At 47.5% G+C, this 26,053-nt stretch overlaps 1 protein-coding gene and 1 pseudogene across 1 annotated transcript; one reads left to right on the top strand and one right to left on the bottom strand.

Annotated features, from left to right (window-relative positions):
- Positions 1-6,224: 6,224 nt before the first annotated feature.
- Positions 6,225-9,521, bottom strand: LOC125910865 (uncharacterized). Its single transcript, XM_049614429.1, has 2 exons — positions 7,124-9,521; positions 6,225-7,070 (listed from the first exon to the last, which is right to left on the bottom strand). The coding sequence occupies exon 1, from the start codon at positions 9,495-9,497 to the stop codon at positions 8,493-8,495; it is 1,005 nt and encodes a 334-aa protein (XP_049470386.1). The 5' UTR covers positions 9,498-9,521; the 3' UTR covers positions 6,225-7,070; positions 7,124-8,492.
- A 3,341-nt stretch (positions 9,522-12,862) lies between these two features.
- On the top strand, positions 12,863-25,211 carry LOC125910728 (G1/S-specific cyclin-D2-like; annotated as a pseudogene).
- The last annotated feature ends 842 nt before the right edge of the window (positions 25,212-26,053 follow it).

Below are 26,053 nucleotides of genomic sequence, written 5' to 3'. Positions count from 1 at the left end.
TGTACAGATTCAATGTAATCCTTCCTGTTCAACATTCCAGTACCATTTTGCATAGAACTAAAAAATCCTTAAAGCTGTATGAAACCACAGAGGACCACAAAGAGCAAAAGAATGTGTACAAAGAACAAACCAGGAGGCATCAAATTCCCTGATCTGAAACTATATTACAAAACTATAGTAACCAAAACAGGATGCTACAGGCTAAGAGACAGAAAAACCAATGGAGTAGAATGGAAAGCCCAGAAGCAAATCAACACATACATGGTCAATTAATTCACAAGAAAGGAGCCAAGAATACACAATAGTGAAAGGACAGTCTCCTCAATGAATGGTGCTGGGTAAACTGGACAGCTCCAAGCAGAACACCAGACCCCTACCTCACATCACACACAACAACTAACTAAAAACCCACAACAGCTGGGAGGAAGGAGCAGCACCCATATGGAGGTCAGAGCTGCTCTGAAGTCAGTGAGCCCTGGTGCCCTGATGGGATTCATTCCCAGTGGGGACATTGGCAGGATCTGAGACATTGGCAGGATCTGCAGTGGTTCTGATTTCTTCCTAAGCTCCCCTGATTAAGTACCAGCAAAGACAAAACTGGGCTCAAGTGTCTCCTGGTGATGTTTCCAACTCTGAAACAATGGCTTTACAGGGGAATGAGAGAATGTGCTTCAGAACCTTCCTCAATGAAGGAAGGAGGGAATGAGGGAAATTGAAAGGGATGAACCCCAAGGACCTCATCCTGCAGGGGCCCCTGTGGGGAGAAGCAAGGACAAGACAGCAGGGAAGTGATGGACACAGCACACCAAGTGCCTCCCTCGCACATGGGAAAGGCCCTATTCTGAGGGCACAAGGACCAAGCACCTGCCTGCATGCCAGGGGCTCCTTCTCTGAGTCCTGACTGAGGATGCTGTCCTGGAGAGGGGTGTTCCAAGTTTGCATATGTATCTCATGGTTTAGGGTCAAAATCCTGATAGGGAACCCCTTGCCCAAGCATGTGCTCCAGGTGACATTTTGGTCATCAGACACATCAAAGGTTACCTACAAGGGGGCACTCTCATGAAGACTTCTGAGAGGTGTGCCAGAGAAGGATAAAATGGGCTGGGAGGGAAGGTGCACACCCTACCCACAAATACCATCTCTGGGCCTCTCCAAGTGTCAGAGTCTTGGGGGGTTCCAGCGACTGAACTCAATCCCTTCCCCTGCTCACCCTGACCCCTCCACCCCAGCAACTGTCTCCTCAGCCTTCACACTGGGATCAGACAAGTTCCTTAACACATCAGGCATTCAAGGAATACTTGTTGACCACTGGTGGGCACAGCTCCTTCCCAGGCACTGGTTCTCCAGATACATGGTGCCAAGCAGGCCTCAAGGGGAATACCAGAGCAGCATGGAGGTTGGGGGGTGGAGAGGAGAGCAGGGTACTGGACTGGACTAGTTCTAATATTCTATTTTTAACATCTCCCTGGTGCTTGTCGTGGCACAGGTCCCAGTCAGTCACTGGGGTTACAGAGACAGAAAAGCCCCACTCTGTACAGGAGGGGCATTGCAGGGGGCCCACTGACCCCAAGCCCACCACTGACCACAGAGCCCTGAGCATTGCCTGTGACCTCTGAACATACCTACAACCAGCCCATCCCCAGAGAACCCAGGCCTGGGGTCTTAACCATGGGCATCTTTCCTGAAAAACACAGGCAGGCCTAGAGTGTCCCCACCACCCAGTACAGCCTTGAAGTTTCCAGAAAGCCCACATATTCTGTTGGATATCTGCAAGCTGGAGAGTGATAAGCCAAGAAAGTGACACCCCGGTGGGGGAAATGCTGAGGAGACTGTCTTCCCCAACCCCATGAGTACTTCCCTCTGGACCCCTAGGCCCCTGGACCCCTGGACCCCTGGACCCCTGGATCCCTGGACTTCAGGGCTGGTGAGCTAGGCTGGGCTGAGAGGCTGTCTTTGCATTGTTGTTGATCTTTACTTCCTCAGATGTGGCTTGGAAACCTTGGAAGTAAATGCTAGATTGGCTTTTTCAGGTGTTTTCCTAACAGTGTTTGGGGCCAAAGATGTCTTACTGCCACCATGGATGGGCCCACGGTGGGGGCAGTCAGAGCTGGGGACAACTTGCTGCCCTCCAAGTCCCTGGGCTGATGTCCCTCAGTCACCTGGTAATTGAATTTCTCAGTATCTTCTGGTGGCAGGAGGAGGTGGGATGGGGGTGGGGTGTTCTCCAGGGGTTGTTCCAACCGTGGACATCTCTCTACATCAGCACCACATACCTGGTGGCTCTGCTCAGCATACTGGATCTCCTTAGAAGTTACATCCGGGAGCAGATGCTGTCAGGTCATGGTTCCAGCCTCCATCCCAGCTGCCCACCTGATTGTGCTGAGACCATGTATAATGTTCATGGACAGGTGGCCAACCCTGGGGCTTGGCAGCAGCAGGAGAGCTGACACAAGCCATGGGAGGGGAGCTTACAGGAGGGTCTCAACTACAAGCTGAATCATTGAGTTGCTGCTCTATGAGTCAGAGCTCATTTTCTGGAAAATTCAGTGGTGGGGGCAGCAACTCATATTTTCAGAAATATCTCATTGGATTTGATGTCAACTAATGTAATAGAAAAGGACCTTATTTGATCTTATTTAACTTCGATGCAACTAGATTAGCAAATATGGGCCCTATGTACCAAATGTACCAAGTTGCCAATGAGGAGACAGCTTGAGGTCCGAAAGTATTGCATCGGGAAGCCAGGTCCCCAGTGTCACCCCTTTGCAACTCTGAGGATCTAGGATGTAATTTGCAGGGACCACTGATCCCCTTGCTCCTCGGAAGGTGAGAAGGACACAAGCTTGAGTTATGGTTGATGAGCACACAGTAGAGACGCCTGGGCAATCCCAGGTCCCGTTTGGGCTTTGGCACACATGTCTGCAAGACCAGGCCATGGCTCGTTGAACAGTAAAGCTGCTCGTGACCCACTTCCTGCATCGAGATGTAGTGTGACCAACACACATCAAATCGGGGTTGAGCCATCTCCACAACTGCATAACAAGCCAGACCACAACTACATATCCTGCTAACAATGCAATTATTCACCTGTTGGAGAAATAAAAACCTAATTACATACATTAAAAGAGAGGCGAGCAGGACCCTGAATAACGTAAGACAGTAGGCAATAGAAGATGTGATTTGACTGGACACGAGGGGCAGATTTTCTGATTGTTCTATCCAGATTTCTAACTAGTATTTTGATATTTCTAAACAGTTAAATGAATGTACATTGCCTACACAAGCAACTAGCTCAGAAAGAAGTCTTGTAGGAAGAGGCCATGAAAACTCGAGTAAGTTAGCCTGGAATTTAAATGCTGCTAACCAACCACCATGTGGTTAGTGCTTGACCTGGCCTCTATCCAAAGGAAAAAAATAGAATTTAGCCAAGTGGAAAAGGGAATTTGCTAAAATGATAAGTACTACCTTCAGGACTCCTGTAACCACAGCACCCACATCACATGGCATCTGGCCTTCAATGCCCTGTACAAACTGGTCATTAAGTCTCCCACAGGCCCTGCAATGTTGGAAGTACAAGGGCTACTGTGGGGTCAGCACTGGGGACTGAGAAGCTGGAGGGCCTTGGTGATAGTCTCCCCAGGAATTTCAGCTGGCAGGAGCTGGGGAGGCCAGGCAGCCCCAGGACAGGAGCAGCCAGCAAACCCAGCAGAGAAGTTAGGGGGGCCCACTTACTCCTACCCCCATTGTGCAGGCTCCCAGGCCCAGTGGGGGGCACAAAGAGCAGGCTGCAGGGAGGGTGCGATCTTCTCAGGCCTGGCAGATGGAGGGGGCCCTGAGTCAGCATGTGTCCCCCATACTGCCTACCCCACCCTGACCGGGCAGAGCACCACAAACATTCCCTGGGCGACCAAGCTTTTTTATTGAACTGAAGACGTGGGCACCACATCAGAACATTCCTGAACAAAGCTTTTGAAACTGTGAGGATCCCAGGCCTGAAGAGTCCTCTGGGCAATCGAGAGCAGAGGCACCTATGGAAACAGGGCTGCTGAAGACAGTGTCACAGAAGTCTGAGAGTTGGGAGACTCTTGTAGGGGCTGATGTCACTGGCAGCTTGACTGGACCACGGGCACCAAGCTGTGTGCCAAACCAAGTTCTGGGTGCATCTGTGAGGTGCTTCTGGGTGAGGTTCACACCTGATCTGCCCTCCCCAGTGAGGGTGGGCCTCATCCAGTGCACTCAGACCTGAATACAGCAGAAAGGGGAGTAATCTCTCTCCACCTGGCTGCTGAGCAGTACCCGGGCTTCTCTGCCCCTGGACCAGAATGTGCACCTGCTGTGCTCAGAGTCTCCGGCCTCCTGGTTCGGGTTCTGATCCCCACCACCAGCTCCTGCATCTGCAGTGGACTGGCTGCAGGTCAGGGGGTTCCCAGCCTCCACAGCCACACAAGCCATTCCTTATAGTACACACACATACATACCCACACACCACATACACACACACCACACACACCACCAGTTCCCGGGTCTGCAGCGGGCCGGCTGCAGTCAGGGGGTTCCCAGCCTCTATAAGTGTGTGAGCCAATTCCTTACAGTACACACAGGTACTAAAAAAAAAAACAGAAATCTGGAGATCCCCAAGACTTCCCTTCCTTCGAGTGCAGGATGTTGGTGTCATGCCTGGAGCGCTGGCAGCTATTTTGTAACTAGGAAGCAGAAAGCATGAGGGTTAAAAGTCCTTGTGCTGGGAATGTAAACAGAAGGTCAGAATGTGCCCATACTTCCTGTTTGGAAATAGCTTTACCAAATCTCAGCCTGAGTAGGTATTACTTCACACAGACACATTTATTCCTGTCCAATCAGGCTGATGTGTTTTTCATCCTTTGCCCTGTAAATATCATTTGTCAGCAGACAGGGCAGGTGCAAGGGAGCTGGAGGGTGTCAGCTCCAGATGGGAGAGAGGTGGGAAGCTGCCCCCTGGTCCTGCGGATTATGGAGTCTGCATGCAGGCAAGGGAGGATATGGCCAGGCAGCTGTGTCCTAAAGAGGGAGTGGGGCTTGGGACAGTCGATCTCTTCTGGGGCCCCAGAGCTCCCCAGAAGGGATCTGTGGCCCATGAGACTCCTGAGGCTCTCATCGAGGAGGCCATGCTGCTGTGCCTGCCTCTCATGGGATACTTGCTTGGGTAGTATCCATGTGACAAGCTGGATTCTGAGGGTACCCAGCAGAGGGATCATATGGGGAGATAGAGATACACAGAGCCTGACCTGTGTTCAAGTCATCCAGAGGCCATTTGCCAGCCTCTGCAGCCCGGATCTTGGCTACCATACCAAGGGGGGGGGGGGCCCAGACTGGATCACTTCAGAGTAGGGTGGCCGCCCCTGCTGACCCGGGACATTGCGTTGCATCTCAGGTGACTACTGAGGCAGCTGTACAGAGAATCACCTTGGGCTGTTGGAGGTCTAGGGGCCTGGTGGAGCAAAGAGAGCAGACCCATCATCTGGCCCTCTGCCCTCAGTCTGCCCAACCAGCATCTAGAAGCTTCTCTGGCTGGGGAGGGCAGGGCTGGCGAGAGAGCCAGAGGGATGCATGCTGCTGAGGGCAGCTGAGCTCAAACCACCGAAGTGAACTCTGCGGGGTCACCCACCACTTTATCCAAAACACCAAAATGCCCAGATGGAAGCAACAGGCATGTATTGTTTCTGCACAATTCTGTGTGTGGCAAGTGGGTCCCCCCTGATTTCCCCCGGGCCCCGGCAGGCCTGAGTGGGGTGCCACAGGCTCTGCACATGTTGGGATATCCCAAGGCTCTCCCCAGAAAGGGTCTCAAATTCCCAGCTTCCCCAAGCACCAGGGGTCCAGACAGGGTCACCTCAGCCACCTCCCAATGAAGAGGCCAGTGTAAAGACAAGCACAAGTGACGTACCAGCTGAGGCAGAATCTGCAGCACATCTGGTCCACCACAGGGAGATCTCCTGGATGGATGGGATGGGGGTGCCCACTCCTTCCCATTGGCCCCAGCTTAGCAGACAGAGGCTCACGAGGACTTCAGTCCTAGGAGGTGATGGCCCTGCCCCTTCTGTTGACCCACCTCTATCCGTCTACCTGGAGTCCCTGGAGGGCAGGCAATGTCACCATTGGTTCGGGACATTTTAGGTATCAAAGTGAGCACTGGAGACAGATTCTCGTGGGCCTGATGTTTGGACTTTGCACCAGTGTCCCTAAAATCTCCACACAGGCTGGTTGTTTTATTTTACTTTTAAAACTTAAAACATTTTAGTAAGCACGGCATCTATTTAGGGTGTTCAGCACAGTGATGTGAGTCACGCGTACCAGTGACATGATGGCTGGAGCCAAGCTCTGGACCCGCCTTCTCCCTGCTCCGTTACCGTCTGTGTGTGGTCGTAGCACCTGAGATCACACACACTCAGTCGGGGGCTGTCGGCAGGTCACCATGCTGGGCACCAGGTCTCCAGGCTTCCTCCTGCGTCACCGCCACGGTGTGCCCTGTGACTGACACATCCCCACCCCACGCCGTTCTGTGCTTGGCTTCTGCCTGTTCTTCAGATACCACATGTAAGTGGGACCACACAGGCTCTTCTTTGTGTGGCTGGCTTATTTCACTCAGCATAACATCCTCCAGATCTGCCCATTCTTTTTTACAGCTGAGCAATATTCCTTTGTATATACGTCACTCATTGGTTGGACACTTAACCTGTTTTCCTGACTTGGCCACTGTGAACAATGCTGCCATGAACGTGGATGTGCAGAGATCTCTTCCAGACAGTGATTTCCTTTCCCTTGGGTAAATCCCCAGGAGTGGAATTCCTGGATCTACGGGTGGTTCTATTTTTAACTTTTTGAGGAACCTCCTTACAGTTCTCCACAGTGACTGCACCAGTTTACATTCCCACCAAGAGTTCGGGAGGGCTCCTTCTTCTCCACATTCTCACCAACACTTGTTATTTTAGAATAATGAAGATTTCAACAGTGCCCTCACTGCCAGTAAAGAGCCAGGATGCACCTGGGGAGCTGGGTGGTCTTTTAGCCTGGGAGGAAATAGCCAGAATGTCCTGAAATTCATTGAGTGTGGCGAACCTCTCCCGACCACCCACTTTCCACCAACCTGAACTGCTGGCTTGTAGGAATACTCCGCAGGAAGTTAGGGACAGGGGACGGAAAGGCAGACGGAAAGGGATGAGAGACACAGAAACAGGGAAGATGCTGGAGAGAAGGTGCTGTGCAGGGCAGGGAGGCCAGGCTGGAAATGGGTCCCTGCAGCCCAGGCTACTCTGAGCAGAAGGGTCACAGAGACGCTGTCACAGTCCATCATGTGGGACCAGCACCTTCCCAGCTGCTGTGAATGTTTATGGGCAGAGGGGCCATTAGACCCTCTGGTCTGTTGGTGTGTCTCGGGAGGACCTGATCCAGGCCTTGAAACTGCAGTCGCTGTGACTGTTAGTAATGACTCATGCCAATGGCCTTTGAGTGTCTGTGGGTGTTTCCTCTGTCCACACTCACAGTAGATTGAGTGCATGTCAGGTCTGACAGCCCTGAGCACGTAAGGGGACGCAGCCTCTTCCAAGTTTCACTTTCTCTTCCATTTCTCTACTTGTTTCACAGACACCAGGAGAATGCAGGGTGAGAGCAGAGCAGGGACACTGCCGAGGGCAGAGCAGCACCCGCCTGGAGGCCCACAGCCGTCCACAGCCGTGTGGAAGAATCATCTTGCCACCCATGCAGACGTTCCCTCCAGGGAGGATGTTATAGGGCAATAAGTCAAAAGTTCCACTTATGGGCTTTCCCCTGAGATAAACTTCCAGCTACGTAGGATCTGAATCCAGAAAGATCCCAAGGGAAACTCTCCTCTTCATGTTCCAACTTGGATGAGAGCTTCCCTGGCTCCAGTCTTGTTGTGCAGCCTCTCAGGGCATCAGGGGCTCAGCTGCACCTGCTGCAGGCCTGGGCTCCCCTTCATCCTCCCTGGGAAGTGGCACCCCGGAATTTTTCTGCAGGTGCACCTGGTCTCCCCAGGAGTGCTCAGCCTCGTCTCTTGCCTCCAACTGCAGTACCCTGTAACCAGGGCAAGGGGGTCCCAGAGGAAGATGTGGGACAGAGGCCCCTGGGTGTGTGCAGGGGTGTTGAAAGAGGGTGAGTGCATGCTGAGGGGCAGATGGGTGCATGCAGGAGGGCAACTGAGTGTGGGCAGGGGGCAAGTGGGTGCATGTACGGAGGCAGGAGGGTGCGTGCAGGGGGGCCAGTGGGTATGTGCAGGGAGAGTGAAGGTCTGTGGGTGCATGGAGAGGTGCATGTAGGTGTGTGCAAGGGTGCCCGTGGGTGCTTGCCAGGGGCAGGGGGCAGGTGGCTGCGTGAAGGGAGGAGTGACAGTGGGTAGGTATAGTGGGGCAGGTGGCTGCGTGCAAGGAGCTCATGGGTGCATGCAGGGGGGCAAAGGGGCAGGCATGTGGGTGCAGGGGTCAGGGAGACAGGTGAGATCATGCAAGGGGGGCAGGTGGGTGAGTGCACAGAAAGTTAAGGTGGGTGAGTGCATGCAGGGGGACAGGTGGTGCATGCAGAGGGTCAGGAGGGTAGCTGCAGGTGGGCAGGTGGGTGCATGAAGATAGGCAGGGGGAGGGTGAGTGGTGCAGAGGCCAGGGGGGTAGGTGGGTGCATACAGGGGGCCAGGTGGGTGTATGTAGGGGGGCAGGTGCATGTGTACAGTGGGGCAGGGGAGGCTTGTGGGTGCATGCCGGGAAGCAGGTTGATGAGTACAGGGGGGCAGGTGGGTGCATGCAAGGGAGTGAGTGAGTACGTGCACTGGGGCAGGGGACAGGTGGGTGACTGCAGTGGGGCTCCTGAGTGCATGCAGGGGGCGCGTGGGTGGGTGTATTGAGGCTGGTGGATATGTGCAGGAGCGGTTGTGTGCTTGCAGAGGGGTGTTTACAGAAGGCCAGGGGAGGCAGGTGGTTGCATGCAGGGGGAAGGTGGGTGCCTTCAGGGGGAATGAAGGCAGTTGGGTACCTGCAGGAGGACTGTTGGGTGAGTGCAATGGGGCAGGTGGGTGTGTGCAAGGGAGCAGGGGCATGTGGTGATTGCAGGGGTGCTTGCGGGTGCATGCAGAGGGCAGGTGGATGGGTGTATTGGGACAGGCGGGTGTGTGCAGCAAGGTCGGAGGAAGGTGGGTGCATGCAGGGGACCAGGTGGGTGTGTGCGGTGGCAGATGGGTATTTGCAGAGGAGCAGGTGGGTGTGAGCAGGGGACAAGTGGGTCCGTGCAAGGGTGTAGGTGGGTGCCTGCAGAGGGAATGAAGGCAAGTGAATGCATGCAGAGGGACAGGTGGGTGAGTGGAAGGGGCAGGAGGGCAGATGGGTGCATACAGAGGGGCAGATGAGTGTGTGCAGGGGGAGTGAAGGTGGGTGACTGCATCCAGGGGGGCAGGCGGGTGTATGCAGGAGTCCAGGTGGATGCGTGAAGGTAGGCAGGGGGGCAGGTGGGTGCATACATGGGGCCACAAAGGTGCATGCATTGGGGCAAGAGGGCAGGTGGGTGTGTGCCAGAGGGCCCTCAGGTGCATATATTGGGGCAGGTGGGTGCATGCAGGGAGGTCCACAGGTGCATGCAGGGGGTCAGGTGGGTGCGTGCTGGGGGGGTGCATGCAGGAGCACGTGGGTGTGTGCTCGGGGGTCCACAGGTGCTTGCAGGGAGGGTCGCATGCAGGGGTCAGGTGGGTGCGTGCAGGGGGGCAGGGGGTGCATGTAAGGAGGCAGTGAGGCTGGTGGTGCGTGCAGGGGGGAGTGGAGGCCAGTGGGTGCGTGTAGGGGGGGCACTGAGGTCAGGCCCATCCTTGTCCTGGGGTCAGTCCCAGGAGAGGTCTTGCTGGCTCAGGGCAGTCCTTGCTGCTTGAGAGTGTGGTGTGGGTTCCAGCAGGGGATGCTTTGCCTGCGGGGTCTCTTGCTGGATTTCACAGCTGGCTGGGAAAAAAAAGAATGAGTCAACTAGAGAGTACAGATCCAGATCAGAGTGAAGGCAGTGAAATCCTCTTTCTGTTCTTCTTGGCATCTCCACTGTTGACACTTTACCCATCACGATGCCCCTTTGGGGAGGCAGTGTGGCAGTTTGTGTACCTGAATTGTGCAGGTGCAGGCCTGTGACTGAGCCTGTGTTGAGTCATCCCTGCAAACACCTGCAAGGATCCTCATAGAATGTGCTCGGCCGCTGTGAGCGACAGAGAAATCACAGCGACCGTCTCCATGTGACCCACAGGGACCAATACACGATATGGCACCTCTTCACAGGGACACACGTGGCTTTCGTAGAGAAGGATGTAAATATGGCCAGACATGGGCAGACGCTGGCTTCCATGATCCTGGCATAAACAACATTACAGCAGACTAGGCATCTTGAAACAAGGCACATTTACTATCTCATCGTGTCCGTAGGCAGGAGTCCAGGTGAGGCTTAGCTGGGTCCCGCGAGGAAGGTGTGGGCTTGGGCTGCAGTCCCATTGAGGCCCCCACGAGGCAGGACCTACCTCCTCACTCAGGCCTGTTGGCTGCTCAGTTCCTGTGTGAGTCAGACTTCCTCGACATGGCCACAGGCTTCCTCAGGCCAACTGGGGGAATGTGTCTGCTGGAGACGCTGTGACACTCTCATGGGACATAATCACATATGTGTATCACCTCTGTTGTGTTCCCATGGATATCAGGAGGCAGGGATCCAGTCACACCTTGAGGTCTGTCTGCCACAATGCCCATAGCATAGGTTCTAATTTTCAGAAGCAAGAGAATAGGAACACAGTAGAGATGGGTAGCTGACCACACAGATTCTATGGAACCTTGCTGTTGCCAAGCAGGGGCTCCAAAGCTGGACCTCAGTCCTCAGCAATCACCTCTCGCCAGTGGAATGTGACTGGGTCCAGCAAGTGTCATTTCTGGTCTGGAGGGTCAAGAAGTATGTGTGACCCTCCCGTGGTCTCTGTCCCCACCGGCCAAGTGAATTGGAGAGCCAGCAGGACAGGGGTCTCGAGTGAATCCCTGCTTAGAGGAGAACCACCAGGCATATTGTGTCCTCCACGATGTCCTCCCTCTTGTTTAGCTGTGCAGATTTTAGGGTTTATTTAAGATAGCAGCTGGTGTTAGCTTAAATGACATGCATGGCATCATACAGTCCCATTTAAAACCTCTGCATGCGTGTGTGTGTGCATGTAGGTGACAATACGGATTGTCCCTTCTCATCATCAGGGGGCAGAACCACTAGCTGCCTCCTCCTATGCAACCAGGTACTCCGAGACTTACAGTTATACAATGATCAACATGTGTTTCTGGGGGTCTGCAAATTGGGAGAAGTTGGCTGGGTGGTTTGGGCTGTGGTCTCATCTGAAGGGCCAGAGGACTCTCTTCCCAGGTGGCTCCCTCCACAGCTGGTTCCTCTCCATATGAGGCTCTTCGCAGGCCTGCTTGGGCATCCACAGGGCGTGATGGCTGGCTTCCCCCAGAGACAGCCTGGCAGGATGATGTCTTTTATGATGATGTGTGTGACCTGCACAGTCACATCTGCAAGGTCCTATTGTGACACGGGTCAGTGCTGCTCTGTGTGGGAGGGACATGACAGAGCCTAAGGACCAGATGAAGGGGAGGCTGGTGCCCTTTTGTCCATCACTACCAACTGCCCACTATAAGTAGGAGAGCTCAAGAGAGGAAGCTCTTACAACCCCACACCCCAAATCCAAAGTGCACCCCAGCTCTGGTCGGCAGGTCCTCCCCAGAGATGCCTATTGGGGTGATTATTCTGTCTCCACATACTAGTTTGGACGACCGGCCAGATCACTGTCCAGTTACTCCCCAGCCCCAGAGGTAACCGCCTCTCCTGGCCTCCAGAAGCAGGTAGAGGGCTGGGCTCCCAGTGGGGGTGGGGAGACATTTGGCCAATGAGACTGTGCCCCTAGCACTGGGATCTGCAAGCTGGCGTGGCTCTTCTCTGTGCTCTGTGGGACATCCCCAGAGATCTGATTTCTGTCTGCTGTCTCTGGTCATGGTCTTTGGCAAAGGGGGTGACCTGGGATCGTCCCAGACTTTATTTCTTGCCAATAATGAGGATCTAATACCCTGAGACTCAGATCTGCAGTCTGTAAAATGGGCAGGATAACACCCACCTGTCTGAGCTCCGTGAGCTCCGTGAGCTCCGTGTCACGGTGATAACACGGGGGATGGGTGAGGAGGTCCAGGCTGAGCCTGGGCTCCTAGCAGGATCCCGTTGTCCATGGGAGGAGAATGTGATGGCCCATCTTAGTGGGCTGGGGGAAGAACTGAGAAGGCACAGGTTGACTTGTCACAATGCTAGTGGCATAGGTAGGCACTTATAATTCAAATTCTGACCCCGGAATTTTGTTTGGCACACAAGCCTGCTGTGAGCGTGGGCATGTTCACATCATCTTCACAACCACCTACCATGGGCGTGAACATACCCGGAGGGCTGTTAGCAAAGCTGATATCAGAGAAGAGCTGCTCTGCACCACCGAGGCTGTCCCACCCCCATGCAGCGTGTGAGGGTGGGGTGGGTCACCTTCATGTTGCGTACACAATGCTCCATGCCCAGCAGTCCAGTGTGGCAATGCTTAATCCTAAGACAGCCGGCCACAGCCAGTCCCTTTCCTTGCTCATGACATAAGCGACACTGTCTAATCTTCATCACTGGGTGGCCCGACTGGCCAGGGAACTTGTCCCTGGTGCCACGGCCAGCTGGTGGCATCCCCAGGTCCTTCAAGCCGTAGCCTGCATAGTTACTGTAAGGCACCTCTATTTGGGAGATGGAGCCTTTGCATGGGGAGATACCACAAGGCTGGCTCTTCTAGAACTTTCAAGTTGCTATGCTGACAGATAAATCAGTGGTGATACCTCAGAAGGCTGATAAGATGCTCAAGGTAGGTTTCACTTCAGTGAGGGTCTGTGACTTGGTGCCTGGAAGGGTGGGGGTGGGAAGGATCCTGCAGCCCTGCGCCAGCTGGGCCTCTGATGGTGGTACCTCCACTGGCAGGCTGGGGTTTGCATGACACACAGCCATCCAGCCAGGAACAGCAGCTTTGTTTCAGAGAAAACCCCACACAACCGACAAGGGGAGGAAATTGGGGAACAGAGGGCAGAGCCAGGCCCTTGAAATGACTCCATCCAGTGATTCCTAACTGCCTCCCAACCTCGTGTGCTTTTTGCCTTCGGAACATTTATGGAATCAATTTCGCCACTGCTCTCTGGGTGCATCTCTGTTCTCTGATGGCTCTTGGAACTCAGCCTCCATGTTCTGACTTATTTTCATTAGGGGGCACTTCAGTGATTAGTAATGTTTATCCACGCGGTTTTATGATTTAAAAAGTAATATTGATCTACTAGAAACTTCGAAATTTGAAACAAGCTTGGTCACCCCTGAAATGCATGCGAGCGTCAGGATCAGACCCGCAGATGTCCCACCACCACCTGCGGGTGGGGAGATCCAAGTGTCCTGCTTGGAGAAGGCTGCCCCAGAGCTTCAAAGGCACCTCCAAGGGGCGGTGAGGTCAGACTTCACTGAGAATCAGACATCCAGGTAAACGAGGCTTCGGTTAGGACTGGATCCCTAATCCCTTCCTGGGATCCAGGAACATCAAGGGAGGGATCCAGGGAACATTAAGCGGAAGGATCCTCAGAATCTTAGCATCCAAACTGGGTGTCTTCCATTGAAGAGTCAATGGGTTCTTTCAGGAAGTTCTCATCATGAATAATAAAGCTGTTCGCCTGGATCAGAGTCTATCATTAAGAATATCTTACGGTTTGTTTCCCTCTCTCCTCTTTTTCCCCCTTTCCCATATGTTCATCTCTTTTGTTTCTTAAATTCCACATATGAATGAAATCATATTTGTCTTTCTCTGACATTTCGTTTAGCATAATACATTCTAGCTCCATCCATGCCATTGCAAATGGCGAGATTTCATTGTTTTTGATGGCTGAGTAGTATTTCAATGTATATATACACCACATCTTCTTTATCCATTCATCAGTTGATGGACATTTGGGCTCTTTACATAGTTTGGCTATTGTTGATAATACTGCGATAAACATCCAGGTGCGTGTACCCCTTCGAATCAGCATTTTTGTATACTTTGGGTAAATGCCTAGTAGTATAATTGCTGGATCATGGGGTAGTTCTATTTTTAACTTTTTGAGGCACCTCCATACTGTTTTCCACAGTTTCTGACAAGTCTGCATTCCCACCAACAGTGCAAGAGAGTTCCCTTTTTCCACATCCTCACCAAAATCGGTTGTTTCCCGAGTTGTTAATTTTAGCCATTCTGATAGGTGTGAGGTGGTATCTCATCGTGACTTTGATTTATACTTCCCTGATGATGAGTAATGTTGAGCATCTTTTCATGTCTGTTAGTCATCTGGATGTCTTCTTGGGGAAAAAAATATATACTAATGTCTTCTGCCCATTTCTTCACTGCATTATTTGTTTTCTGGGTGTGGAATTTTATAAGATCTTTCTATATTTTGGATACTAACCCTTTATCCGATATATCATTTGCAAATATCTTCTCCCATTCTGAAGGTTGCCTTTTAGTTGTGTTGATTGTTTTCTTTGCTGTGCAGATTTTATCTTGATGAAGTCCCAATAGTTCATGTTTACTTTTGTTTCTCTTGCCTCTTGTGTCATGACTAGTAAGAATTTTCTCTGGCTGAGGTCAAAGAGGTTGTTGCCTGTTTTCTCCTCTAGGATTTTGATGATTTCTTGTCTCACATTTAGGTCTTTCATCTATTTTGAATTTATTTTTGCATATGGTATAATAAAGTGGTCAAGTTTTATTCTTCTGCATGTTTCTGTCCTGTAGTACTTTGTTATGTTAGACCCAACAAACTAATCCAGTATCACTAAACCTGGAAAATTGTCAATCAATTCGAAGCATTACCTTAAAATATTTATTTTTCTTTTTCTCTTTCTTCTCTTTCTGGAGCTTCCATTGAGCATATATTACACCTTTCAAAACTGTCCCATGGTTCTTGGGGCTATTCCCTTCTGCTGTTTTAATTCTTTTGTCTTTTGCATTTAAGTTTTGAAACTTTCTATTAACTATTCTTCTGACTCATGATTCTCTCCTTAGCTTAGTTCAGCCTACTGGTTAGCCCATCAAAGGCATACTTCGCCTCTCTTACAATGTTTCCTTCCTCCTGGTAGGTGAACAGTTAGGTTATTGATTTGAGATCTTTCTCATTATTTTAAGGTAGAGGTTTACAGCTATAAATTTTTCTCTAAGTATTGCCTTCACTCCATCCCACAAGTTCTGATATTTTGTATTTTCACTATAATTAATCTCTATCACCAGGAAGATTCTGAAGTAGCAAGAGAACACAACCCACCGTCCTATGTTAAGTTCTCCCACAGACAGGTTTTAACTCTAACATTCGGCCAGAAGTGAAATCACCATTTAATTTCACTGAGTAAAGAACTTCCTGGAGGAGGGGAAAGCACAAATCTCTTTCAAAGAGTCATGTTATGTTAGGGGCATACCAAAAATGATTAAGTGCTTTCTGCACAGGATGGGGCAAAATAAATGGAGGAGAAAATGATACAGTATACAAGTTTGACATATTGTGATATCCAGTTCAGTACTTACCAAAGGCCTAAACTTCAACAGACTGCTTCAACAGACGACTCATCATCGAAGTGCACACAGCCTGTCTTTCACTATTATGAACATCTCTATAGCACAAGCAAAGCGTCCCTTAAGACCATAGACTCCCAGTACATGTGTCAGTGTTACAGTCTTCTAGGAAGAGGTTTGCTGAATTCTTTGATTTGAATGACTTACTATCAGAGCAAATCAAAGCTAGCAAATACTAGAATTTCCTGTGCATGGGAAAGCTAAGCAATATCATCAAGAGGTTAGTGTCAGGCTACAGACATAACTGACTGAAAGCCAACCTGTGCAAGACTTTGGAGGATACAAACGTGTTCTTCCATTGAGTATAAAGTGCTATCTTCTACAATACTGTATGAATACATAGAATTAATAGGGTTTTGAAGAATGACTACCAAGTGAATGGTCACTATACATAAATATTTATCACAGACATATGTGTTAATTGAAGTACAAAATAACCAATACTAGTCCCTGCTCTGACTATGGGGATAGTACCATTTATTATCCCCCTTCTAAAGGCAATATCCAGTTGAAGCTAATGAATAAAGTGCTACTGGAAAATACTGTTGCTGCCCAGGGTCAAAGTCATTCTTCCTTTATGACTGGGTATCTCTATCTAATAACATTGGTTTTAATTGTTGAAAACCACAATAAAAGTCTGGAGGGAAAAGCAACATTGTGTTTTATTTAGCATAAGCATAGGATTTTATTTATAAAATTTCCCCATATATCATCTCACTTATGACTCAGATATTTACAGATATATCTTCCAAGAAAATTTTAACTTATCAAGGCAAATATCTCACATCAGAGAGAGAGCTGTTGTTAAATTAATGGTAAATCAAGGCAAGGAGGTCTGGAAAGTGTTAATGGGAAGATGAGTCATCTACTTATGATAATGATTTCCATAGTGTTTTAGCATCACCTTCCTCACTCACTTCCTAGCTCACTGTACTATACTATCTTGTTTTCTTCTCATCACTTACCATCATCTCAAATTATATTTCCTATCTTTCTCCACGTCTCTTTTCTGTTTTCCCCTGCTAGCACGCAGGCTCCATGAGTATAAAGCTCTTGCTTATTTTGTTCACCACCTTGCCTCAATAACCTAGGACAGCAATGGTCACATAGATGGTGTTTTCCAGAATGAGCCTCAGAATTTGGAGTCATGAATATGGCTTTTGGACTGCCCTCTCCCTGTTTTGAAGATGGTAAATCAACACAGCAGAGAATTAATTAGAAAAATCCAAACATATTCACCGTCTTCAATCTCCCTGTGCAATATGCACAGCCAACTCAAAACAGAAAGTCTACTTTCTATAGCTTCAGATTAAGAATCAGCATATTATGTAGTATGCACTAGATTGAGGTCAAAAAAGTTAATTTACCTCTTGGCTCTGGCACCTTCTTACTATGTAAATTTGGAAAAATCAGTTACAGCTTCTGTGCCTCAGTTCCCTAGGGTATCAACACCTGTGTGAAAGGGCTAATATACCACCTTGCACAAAGTAGGCATCTTTTTTCAATGTTTTTTAACTTGCCTGTTTCTACCTGGTAGGTTTATCAAAACTACTGACAGTATTTAGACAGTATAAAAACACAAAATGCTTGCAATTTACAAGCTTAATTAGAAACAACTTTTCTTTTGATCTTTGAGTTTTCACTGAAACCCATCTGGTCTCTGTGCCACCAACTCAAATGACAGACAACTCATTATTCGTAAGGGAGCACATTCAGTTGGGCTGCACATTGTCCAATTTCTACATCAAGTGATTCCACCATAACTGTTCCGTGTTCCCTAAAGTGTGAACCTCAGTTACCTGCCCAGGATCTACCTGAACTTTCTTATTGAGGAAGAAGATGTCTGATCCTACCCTGAAATTAGAGTTCCAATACACTAACCAGTGAGGAGGGTTTTACAGTTTTCATGGTAAGAGAAGAAAGGTTTGTGGTACACCCAACACAGAACTTCATTAATATCACCTTCAGACTGTTGTTTTTCTGAAATTCATCTCCTTCCTTCATCTCCTGTCCTCTTCTTCCATTTCCCCCTTCTCCCACATTGCTTCCAAAACCACTCTCAGGCCTGGACACTTTCACCTCCAGCGTTTGGTTTCTGTGACCTCTCAGCCTAACAGAAGTCTGATGACGAGCTGACAGCCCTGGAGGGAGAAACTCAGGGACCATTTACTGTTCCTCACCATGTCAGCTGAGAGACCCCTTCTACGCTGAAGTAGCTTCTCTATTTCCTCCAATAAAAACAGGGCAGGAGGAGGAAGGTTACAGTGTGCATTTTGCTAGTAAATAGCACATTCTTCCAAACATCGCACCAGCATCATATCATTGAATCTCATTGGCATGAGCCAGGGAGACCCCAACAGGCCCTGACAGAACTCTCTCAGAAAGACCACTTGACAGAAGCAATGTCTGAGCACAGAAATGAAGCACTTGTCATTTCAGTCTGCAAAGTCTCACTGATTTTAGGAGACCTCCAAGTTTTTACTAAGGAAGGTAGATCGTGGGGGTGCCTGGCTGGCTCAGTCCATAGAGCATGCGACTCTTGATCTCTGGGTTGTGAGTTCAACCCCACCTTGAGCATAAGCGTAATCAAAACAAACAAACCAAAAAGGTGGACTGCAAAATATCAGATCCATCCAGGTAAACTTCCCGAAACAAAGGCAGGTGGTTCTGACGGAAATGATGTCTTCACTTATGGCAACTTTACCCCCAACTCTCTCTCACAAGTGCTTCTGCCCAAAATTTTGTAAAAGCACCTTTTCACAGTAACCTCGGCTACTGCAGTCATTTGTGTGTGTGTGTGTGTGTGTGTGTGTGTGTGTGTTTAATGTGCAAATACACAGTGAACACTTGAAAGTAAATCTTAAGACATCAGGATGCAGGTTATTAGGACTTGGATTTGGATTCTTATTTAATGGTTTCCTAAGTAAGGGATATTGATTTTTTAAGGAGTTTTCAGGGAAAAGCAGAGTGCAAAAACCAAGAAGATGAGGATGTTGTGCCATAAAATAAATAACAGACACACTGACCCTAAACCAGTGAATTAATTTCTATTTAACCACAAAACAAAATTTTCTATTAATATTATAATTGCCAGGTATTTTCAATAACCTTGTCAGTTTTTCAGTCATAGCTGAAATCATTTTTTAAAAAATTATTTCATTTTGGTATAAGCTCTCAAAAATAAGATGGGAAAATATTAACCTAAGAGCCAGCAGTGTGGTTCAGCCACTAGTTTCTTCTTTGGTGACAAAAAGAATCAGACAAGACACCCTTGATGGGCCACTCTAAACATTTATACTGAAAAGACATTTGGGAAACAGCCCAGACTCTGTCCAGCATATCTGCCTCCCTTCTGCTTCATGGACCTTGGATGACTAGGGCCCATGACCAAGGCCTGGAGGCCTTCACTAATAACCACTGATTAGGAAATCTGGGAAATTCTGATGATTTATTTTCTAAGATTTTATCATGTGGATCTAATCCAAGTTTATTCCATAAGTCTAAAGACAATGAAATACTCTCTGGAGCAGGAAGACTAAAAACCCAAAGAAAACACTTTTGACTCAAAATGTATATTGGTATAATAATTGATCAGTTCTTTGACCCCTGTCTAATCTTCTCAACATAGAAGAAATAGCTTCAATATATAAATAGGGTCTAAAATGGTAATTTAATTCCTTAATATTCATGATATATCGAGCATTTTTAAATTGAGACAGTTTAATATACAGTATTACTAAATGAGTAAGAATATTATTATACAAAATCTTTAATTTTATATGAACACCTTTAGCACTTTAGGAAAAACACACATACATACACATGCACATCTTTTTGGAGGGTATGAGATAAGGATTTTCCTAAATAACCAAACAATAATAGAGAATTAGAAACCGCATAAATTACTCATATTTAGGAAACATCCAGTTAACAAAACATCCAGTCTATGACCTGGCAAAGAGAATAATCCTATGTCAAAGGAAAGACATATTAGTATTATGTTTTAATGCTCTTTAAAAATCTACATAATTAAAAAAATTTTTTTAATGTTTATTTATTTTTTTGAGACAGAGAGAGACAGAGCATGAACAGGGGAGGGTCAGAGAGAGGGAGACACAGAATCCGAAACAGGCTCCAGGCTCTGAGCCATCAGCACAGAGCCCGACGCGGGGCTCCAACTCACGGACCGTGAGATCGTGACCTGAGCCGAAGTCGGACGCTCAACCGACTGAGCCACCCAGGCGCCCCTAAAAAACTACATATTTAGATCAAGCAAAAATATGTTACTGGGATGGAAGCTTTTTAAGACTCTTTAATAATAATATTAAAGCATTAAATTACTATAAGAGGAGATATATTTTGCAGTTTCACAAGAAAAATATTTTATGATCTGATTTATACAGAAAGAAAGAATTTGTCTTAAAATGGAGTCTTTTATTTACCTCTTCACACTGCTCATCAAAACACTGGACTCATATGTTCAACATGACATAAGAACAAATGTTTTCTGAAAAGTTTCATTAAAAATCTCATTTTAATTGCTACTTTCATAAATGGCAACCACTCATTTCTTAAAATATTCAGTGTGAAGAACACTTTATCTTGGGTACACATTTACAAGAGAACAGTAGCTTTAAAATAAAATATACATGTGGGTATCTGGAAGGTTCAGTTAGTTAAGTGTGGTGCTTGGCTCAGGTCATGATCTCATGGTTTGTGAGTTCAAGACCCACGTTGGGCTCTGTGCTGACAGCTCAGAACCTGGAGCCTGCTTCGGATTCTGTGTCTCCCTCTCTCTCTCCCTCCCTAGCTTGTGCTCTGACTTTCTATCTCTCAAAAATAAATAAAAAACATTTTTTTAAGAAAGTGGTAAGACGGTAATTTTATGTTATGTGTATTTTTAACACAACAACACAAAAGAAAAAGTTAGCTTAGTAGTATTATCACAACTACAGTTATAATTTAATGTGTAACTTTGGTCAAACAAATGTTTGCATATACTTTGCATGAAAAATAAAATCTTTTTACCAAGCCAGGTGTAAGGCATTCTGGGAAAATACCTATGACAGCTTTAAAAAGTAAAAGCAAATAAAAATCAACAGTATTCAAAGGGGAGAAAAAAGAATGAGAGTATGATCAATGAAAATATAAACAGGAAATTAAGAGGAAAAAACGAACAAAACCAAAAGTTGGTTTTTGAAAGATCAATAAAAATGATAAGCCTCCAGCCAAGCTAAATAAGAAAAAAAAATGAGAAGACAAAAATTACTAACATGAATAAAACAAGAGACAACACACACAGATCACACAGACATTAAACAGATAATAAAGGAATACTTTAAATAATTCTATGCTCACAAATTTGATAAACAAGAAGAGTTTTAAAATAGAAGATTCATCTATATGCTGCCTACAAAACAACTCACTTCAGAACTAAAGACACGCAAAGACTGACAGAGAAAGAGAGGGGTTGAGAAAGCACAGCATCGAGTTTGCACAGGAGGAAAATCTCTCTGGACCATGGACCGGGGAGCAAGAGACACTGAATGTCGCAGGGGGTTTTTTTGCAAACAGTGTTTGGAGCTCGAACTCTCAGGTTTTGGAAGCGCACGACTTTCTCTGGAGCAGAGCCACGGCGTGGCTCCTGGGGAGGAGGAAGCTGGCCTCTGACTGTACAGCATGGTGTAGGGATCTCTGGTGTGCACTGGGAGAGAACAGTCCCCTTCCTGGACACTTTTTGAAGAGGGTATATTGCCTCCCCAAGGACAAAAGACCCTGCAGGCACCAGCCAAATGCCTTTCATCAGCAGGGGACAGAGGTACCCCCAGAGGGAATATAACCTTTGCTGCTTTTAGAGGCGCTACACCACAGATTCTGTGCACTGTGCAGGAATGAGACTGTATTTCAGGGACAAAGGACTTCAGACACAGCGTCAAGAGGCTCTACTCTGGAGAAGGGGAGCAGATCTGCACTGAGCCGGGTCCTTAAAGATTTCAAGCTTAGAATCTCCCTCACACATCAAAGAAAAAACACGGAAGAGTTGTAGTGCGGGACGAGCTGACTGCCCTCGCTGTTCTGTGAGGGCTGCCTGAACAGTGAAGTTGTCAGATCCCCTGCCCAGGGACAAGAGACTGGGGAGGTGCCATATCCCCCCCAACACCAACACAGTGGGACTTCAGAGAGCAACACAGCAGCCCCCAGTGAAGGCGGGACCCACTCACACCAAACCCAACCCCCCATCCCTGGCAACTGCTTATTTACTGGGGCAAGACTGGCTCTGGGTCTCCAGAACAGCATGCCCAGCACCTCCCCATGCACCAAATGCACTGAAAACCCAGGGCTTCAAAGTGTCACCTGCAGTTCTGCTGGAAATAGGACCAGTCTTACAGTTTTTTTCATTTTCTTCTTCTTTTTTTCTTTTGGAATCTGGCTCAGTGTCTTGTCTTTTTTTTTTTTTTTCTTTTTTCTTTTTTTTTTGGATTAGGCCTTTTTAAAAAGTCATTTCTTTTTCTTTCCTTTTTCTTTGAAAAAAAATCCTTTCTTTTCTCTTTTGAATCAGTCTTACAGTTTTTTGATTCTCTGTTTGGGTTTTTTTGTTGTTGTTCCCTTTTCTTTTCACTTTTTTGGGGATCAGCCTCCCCCCCACCCGCCACCGCCACTGTTTTTTCCAGGCTTACTTCAACAAACAAATCAAAGCACACCTAGTTTAAAGGTCCAAACACTCCCCACGGCAAGCAAGGAGGAGTCTGCAGAGAATTGACCAGTGGGGAAGGACAGCCAGAATGCAACAGCAGAGTGCACACAGCATACGTCAGAAACACTTCCTGAAATGCCAGACCCTGGACAGTGTATGACACCTTTTTAATATAGCAGTACTCCTGGGGGCAGGAAACATAACATGCTTTTAAAACATGCAACAGGCAGAAAGTTAGCCAAAATGACAAGACAGAGGAATTCTCCCCAAAAGAAAGGTCAAGAAGAAATCACAGCCAGAGATTTGCTCAAAACATATATAAGCCATATATCTGAACAAGACTTTAGAACAACAGTCATAAGACTACTAGCTGTGCTTCAACAAAAAGCATAGAAGACACCAGGGAAACCTTTCCTGCAGAGATCAAAGACCTAAAAACTAGTCAGGCTGAAATAAAAAATGTTATAACTGAGATGCAAAACCAACTGGATACAATCACAGTGAGGATTGAAGAAGCACAGGAGAGAGTAGGTGATATAGAAGATAAAATTATGGAAAATAATGAAGCTGAAAAAAAAGAGGGCAAGGTAGTTAGTAGATCATGAGGGGAAACTTAGAGAACTTAGTGATTCCATGAAATGAAACACTATCCATACCATAGGAGTCTCAGAAGAAGAGAGGGAATAAGAGCAGAAGGTTTATTTGAACAAATTATAGCTGAGAACGTCCCTAATCTGGGGAAGGAAACAGGCATTCAAGTCCAAGAGACACAGAGAACTCCCCTCAAAATCAACAAGAACAGGTCAACATCATGACATATCATACAGAAACTTGCAAAATACAAAGATAAAGACAGAACTCTGAAGGGTGCCTGGGTGGCTCAATCAGTTAAGCATCCAACTTCGGCTCAGGTCATGATCTCACAGTTCATAAGTTTGAGCCCTGTGTCAGGCTCTGTGCTGACAGCTCAGAGCCTGGAGCCTGCTTCACATTCTGTGTCTCCATCTCCCTTTGCCTCTCTCTCTCTCTCTCTCTCTCTCTCTCTCTCTCTCTCTCAAAAATAAATAAACATTAAAAATTTTTAAATAAAAAAATTTTTAAAAAGAGACAGAACTCTGAAAGCAGCTAGGGAGAAAAGGTCCCTATAAGGGTAGACACATAAGGTTTGCAGCAGACCTGTCCACTGAAACTTGGCAGGCCAGAAGGGAGTGGCAGGAAATATTCAATGTGCTGAATAGGGAAAATATGCAGCCAAGAATCCTTTATCCAGCAAGGCTGTTGTTCAGAATAGAAGGACAGAAAAAGAGCTTCCCAAACAAAATCTAAAGGAGTTAGTGACCACTCAACCAGCCCTGCAAGAAATTGTAAAGGGGACTCTCTGATCTGAGGGGAAAAAAAAAAAAAGGAAGACCAAAGCAACAAGACTACAAAGGACCAGAGGACATCACCAGAAACACCAAATCTTCAGGTCATACAATGCCACTAAATTCCTACCTTTCAATAATCACCCTGAATGTAAGTGGACTAAAAGTTCCAATCAAAAGAAATAGGATATCAGAATGGATTTAAAAAAAAAAAAACCCTAGATCCATCCATATACTTCCTACAAGACGCATTTTATACCTAAAGACACCTGCAGATTGAACGTGAGGGAATGGAAAATCATCTGTCATGCTAATGGACATCAAAAGAAAGCTGGAATAGCCATATTCATATCAGACAAACTAGATTTTAAAACAAAGACTGTAAAGTTTGAAGGGGAGGGCAGGCAGAGTTAGCAGCCCCCGAGGCTCTCCTCTCCCACTGCTCATCCCTTTCTTCTCTTCTCCCCCAGCCTCTTTCTCTCTGTCCCATAACTTTTCTCCTGAAAACCCCTTATTTAGCCAAAGGAAAGAGGTAAGGGGAAAGCTCTCCCCTCCCCCCTCCAAACTCCCCCCCAATTTTTCCAATCCAGAGAAAGCAAGGGAGTGAGCGGGCACCCAGCTGACCACGAACCTGCTGTGCTGCAAGGCGGACCCCATCTTCAGGGCCATGCCGGACGCCAACCTGCTCTACGGTGACTGCGTTTTACAGAACTTGCTCACCATCGAGGAGCACTATCTTCCCAGTGTTCCTACTTCAAATGTGTGCAGAAGGACATCCAGCCCTACATGTGCAGAAGGGTGCCACCTGGAGCTGGAGGTCTGTGAGGAACAGAAGTGTGAAGAAGAGGTCTTACCTTTGGCCATGAATTGCCTGGACCACTTCTTGGCTGGGGTCCCAACTCCTGGGTGCTATCTGCATGTTCCTGGCCTCCAAGCTCAGAGACCACCCCTCTGACAGCAGAGAAGTTGTGCATTTACACCAACAACTCCATCAAACCTCAGGAGCTGCTGGAGTGGGAGCTGGTGGTGTTGGGGAAGTTGAAGTAGAACCTGGCGGCTGTCACTCCTCACGACCTCATCTAGCACATCCTTCGCAAGCTGCCCCAGCCCAGCAAGAAGTTGTCTCTGATCCGCAAGCATGTGCAGACTTTCATTGCTCTGTGTGCTACCAACTTTAAGCTCGCCATGTACCTGCCATCGATGATTGTAACTGGAAGTGTTGGAGTTGCCATCTATGGGCTCCAGCAGGATGAGGACGTGAGCTCACTCACCAGTAATGCCCTGGTAGATCTGCTGGTCAAGATCACCAACACAGATGTGGACTGCCTCAAAGCCTGCCAGAAGCAGATTGAGGTGGTGCTGCTCAACGGCCTGCAGTATTTCTGTCAGGACCAGGGGGGATGGGTCCAAGTCAGAGGATGAACTGGGCCAGGCCAGCACCCCTACAGATGTGCGGGATATTGACCTGTGAGGATGTAGTCTGGCCGCATGGGAGGGACGTGTTCACACTTGCTCTCTCCTTTTCTCTGGTTGTGTTTTGTTCTTTGTGTTTTAGGATGAAACTTAAAAAAAAAAAATTCTGCCCCCACCTAGATCATATTGAAAGATCTTTTAGAAGAGAGAGAAAAAGGTCCTATATAAATGGAATAACTAAAAGCATTTGGTGGCTATTTGAAGTACAACGGAAGGGAATCCCTTCTCTATGCAAACAGTTATTGTTTGAGTATGTTAAAAGTAATAGTAAAATGCTTACAGGAGACCCTGCAGACTAGCTAAAGAAAATGTACGCTGCAAATATGGGAACAAATTAGAGGAGGCTTTTTTTTCATGTTATGACTAGCATGTACACACCCCTTTTAGGATAATTTCAAGGAACTGCATATGCCATTTATGGCATCGTCAGATTGCGAAGCAATGAACTCAAGAAAGAATTAGAAATAAGGGATGTGAAGGGGGAGGGAGGACAAAACAATCTGTCAACACGGTTGAACCATTTTGGATGTGGAAGCACCTTTGCTCTCGACTACCTGTTTGTTACTAAGTCAGGAGCGTAGCTGAATCTCTAGTTGCGAACTCTTGCTGTCTATGGTAGCTGCTACCTAAAAGAGAGGTTTTATTTTGTCAGCTGGACACAGGTGATTGGGTCCTGGGTTTCACGTGTCTTTTTGACATCATGCTTCTTCTTCCAAACATGGTTCATGGCAGACACCACCATATTTTTATCAAAAGGGGCAATTTCGCTTTGGGCCATAACCAAAACTCCTATAAATGGAGGCAGATGGAGACCAAGGGTGGGATCTGGAATGGAATCTT

The sequence above is a fragment of the Panthera uncia genome (genome assembly GCF_023721935.1).
Source record: "Panthera uncia isolate 11264 chromosome B3 unlocalized genomic scaffold, Puncia_PCG_1.0 HiC_scaffold_2, whole genome shotgun sequence".
Classification (NCBI taxonomy): Eukaryota; Metazoa; Chordata; class Mammalia; order Carnivora; family Felidae; genus Panthera; species Panthera uncia.
This window is presented reverse-complemented; position numbering and strand designations above follow the sequence as displayed.

Coding starts and splice junctions, on each gene's coding strand:
- LOC125910865 (XM_049614429.1), bottom strand. CDS start 9,497: ATGCACCCACCTGCCCCCCTGCCTACCTTCACGCATCCACCTGGACTC.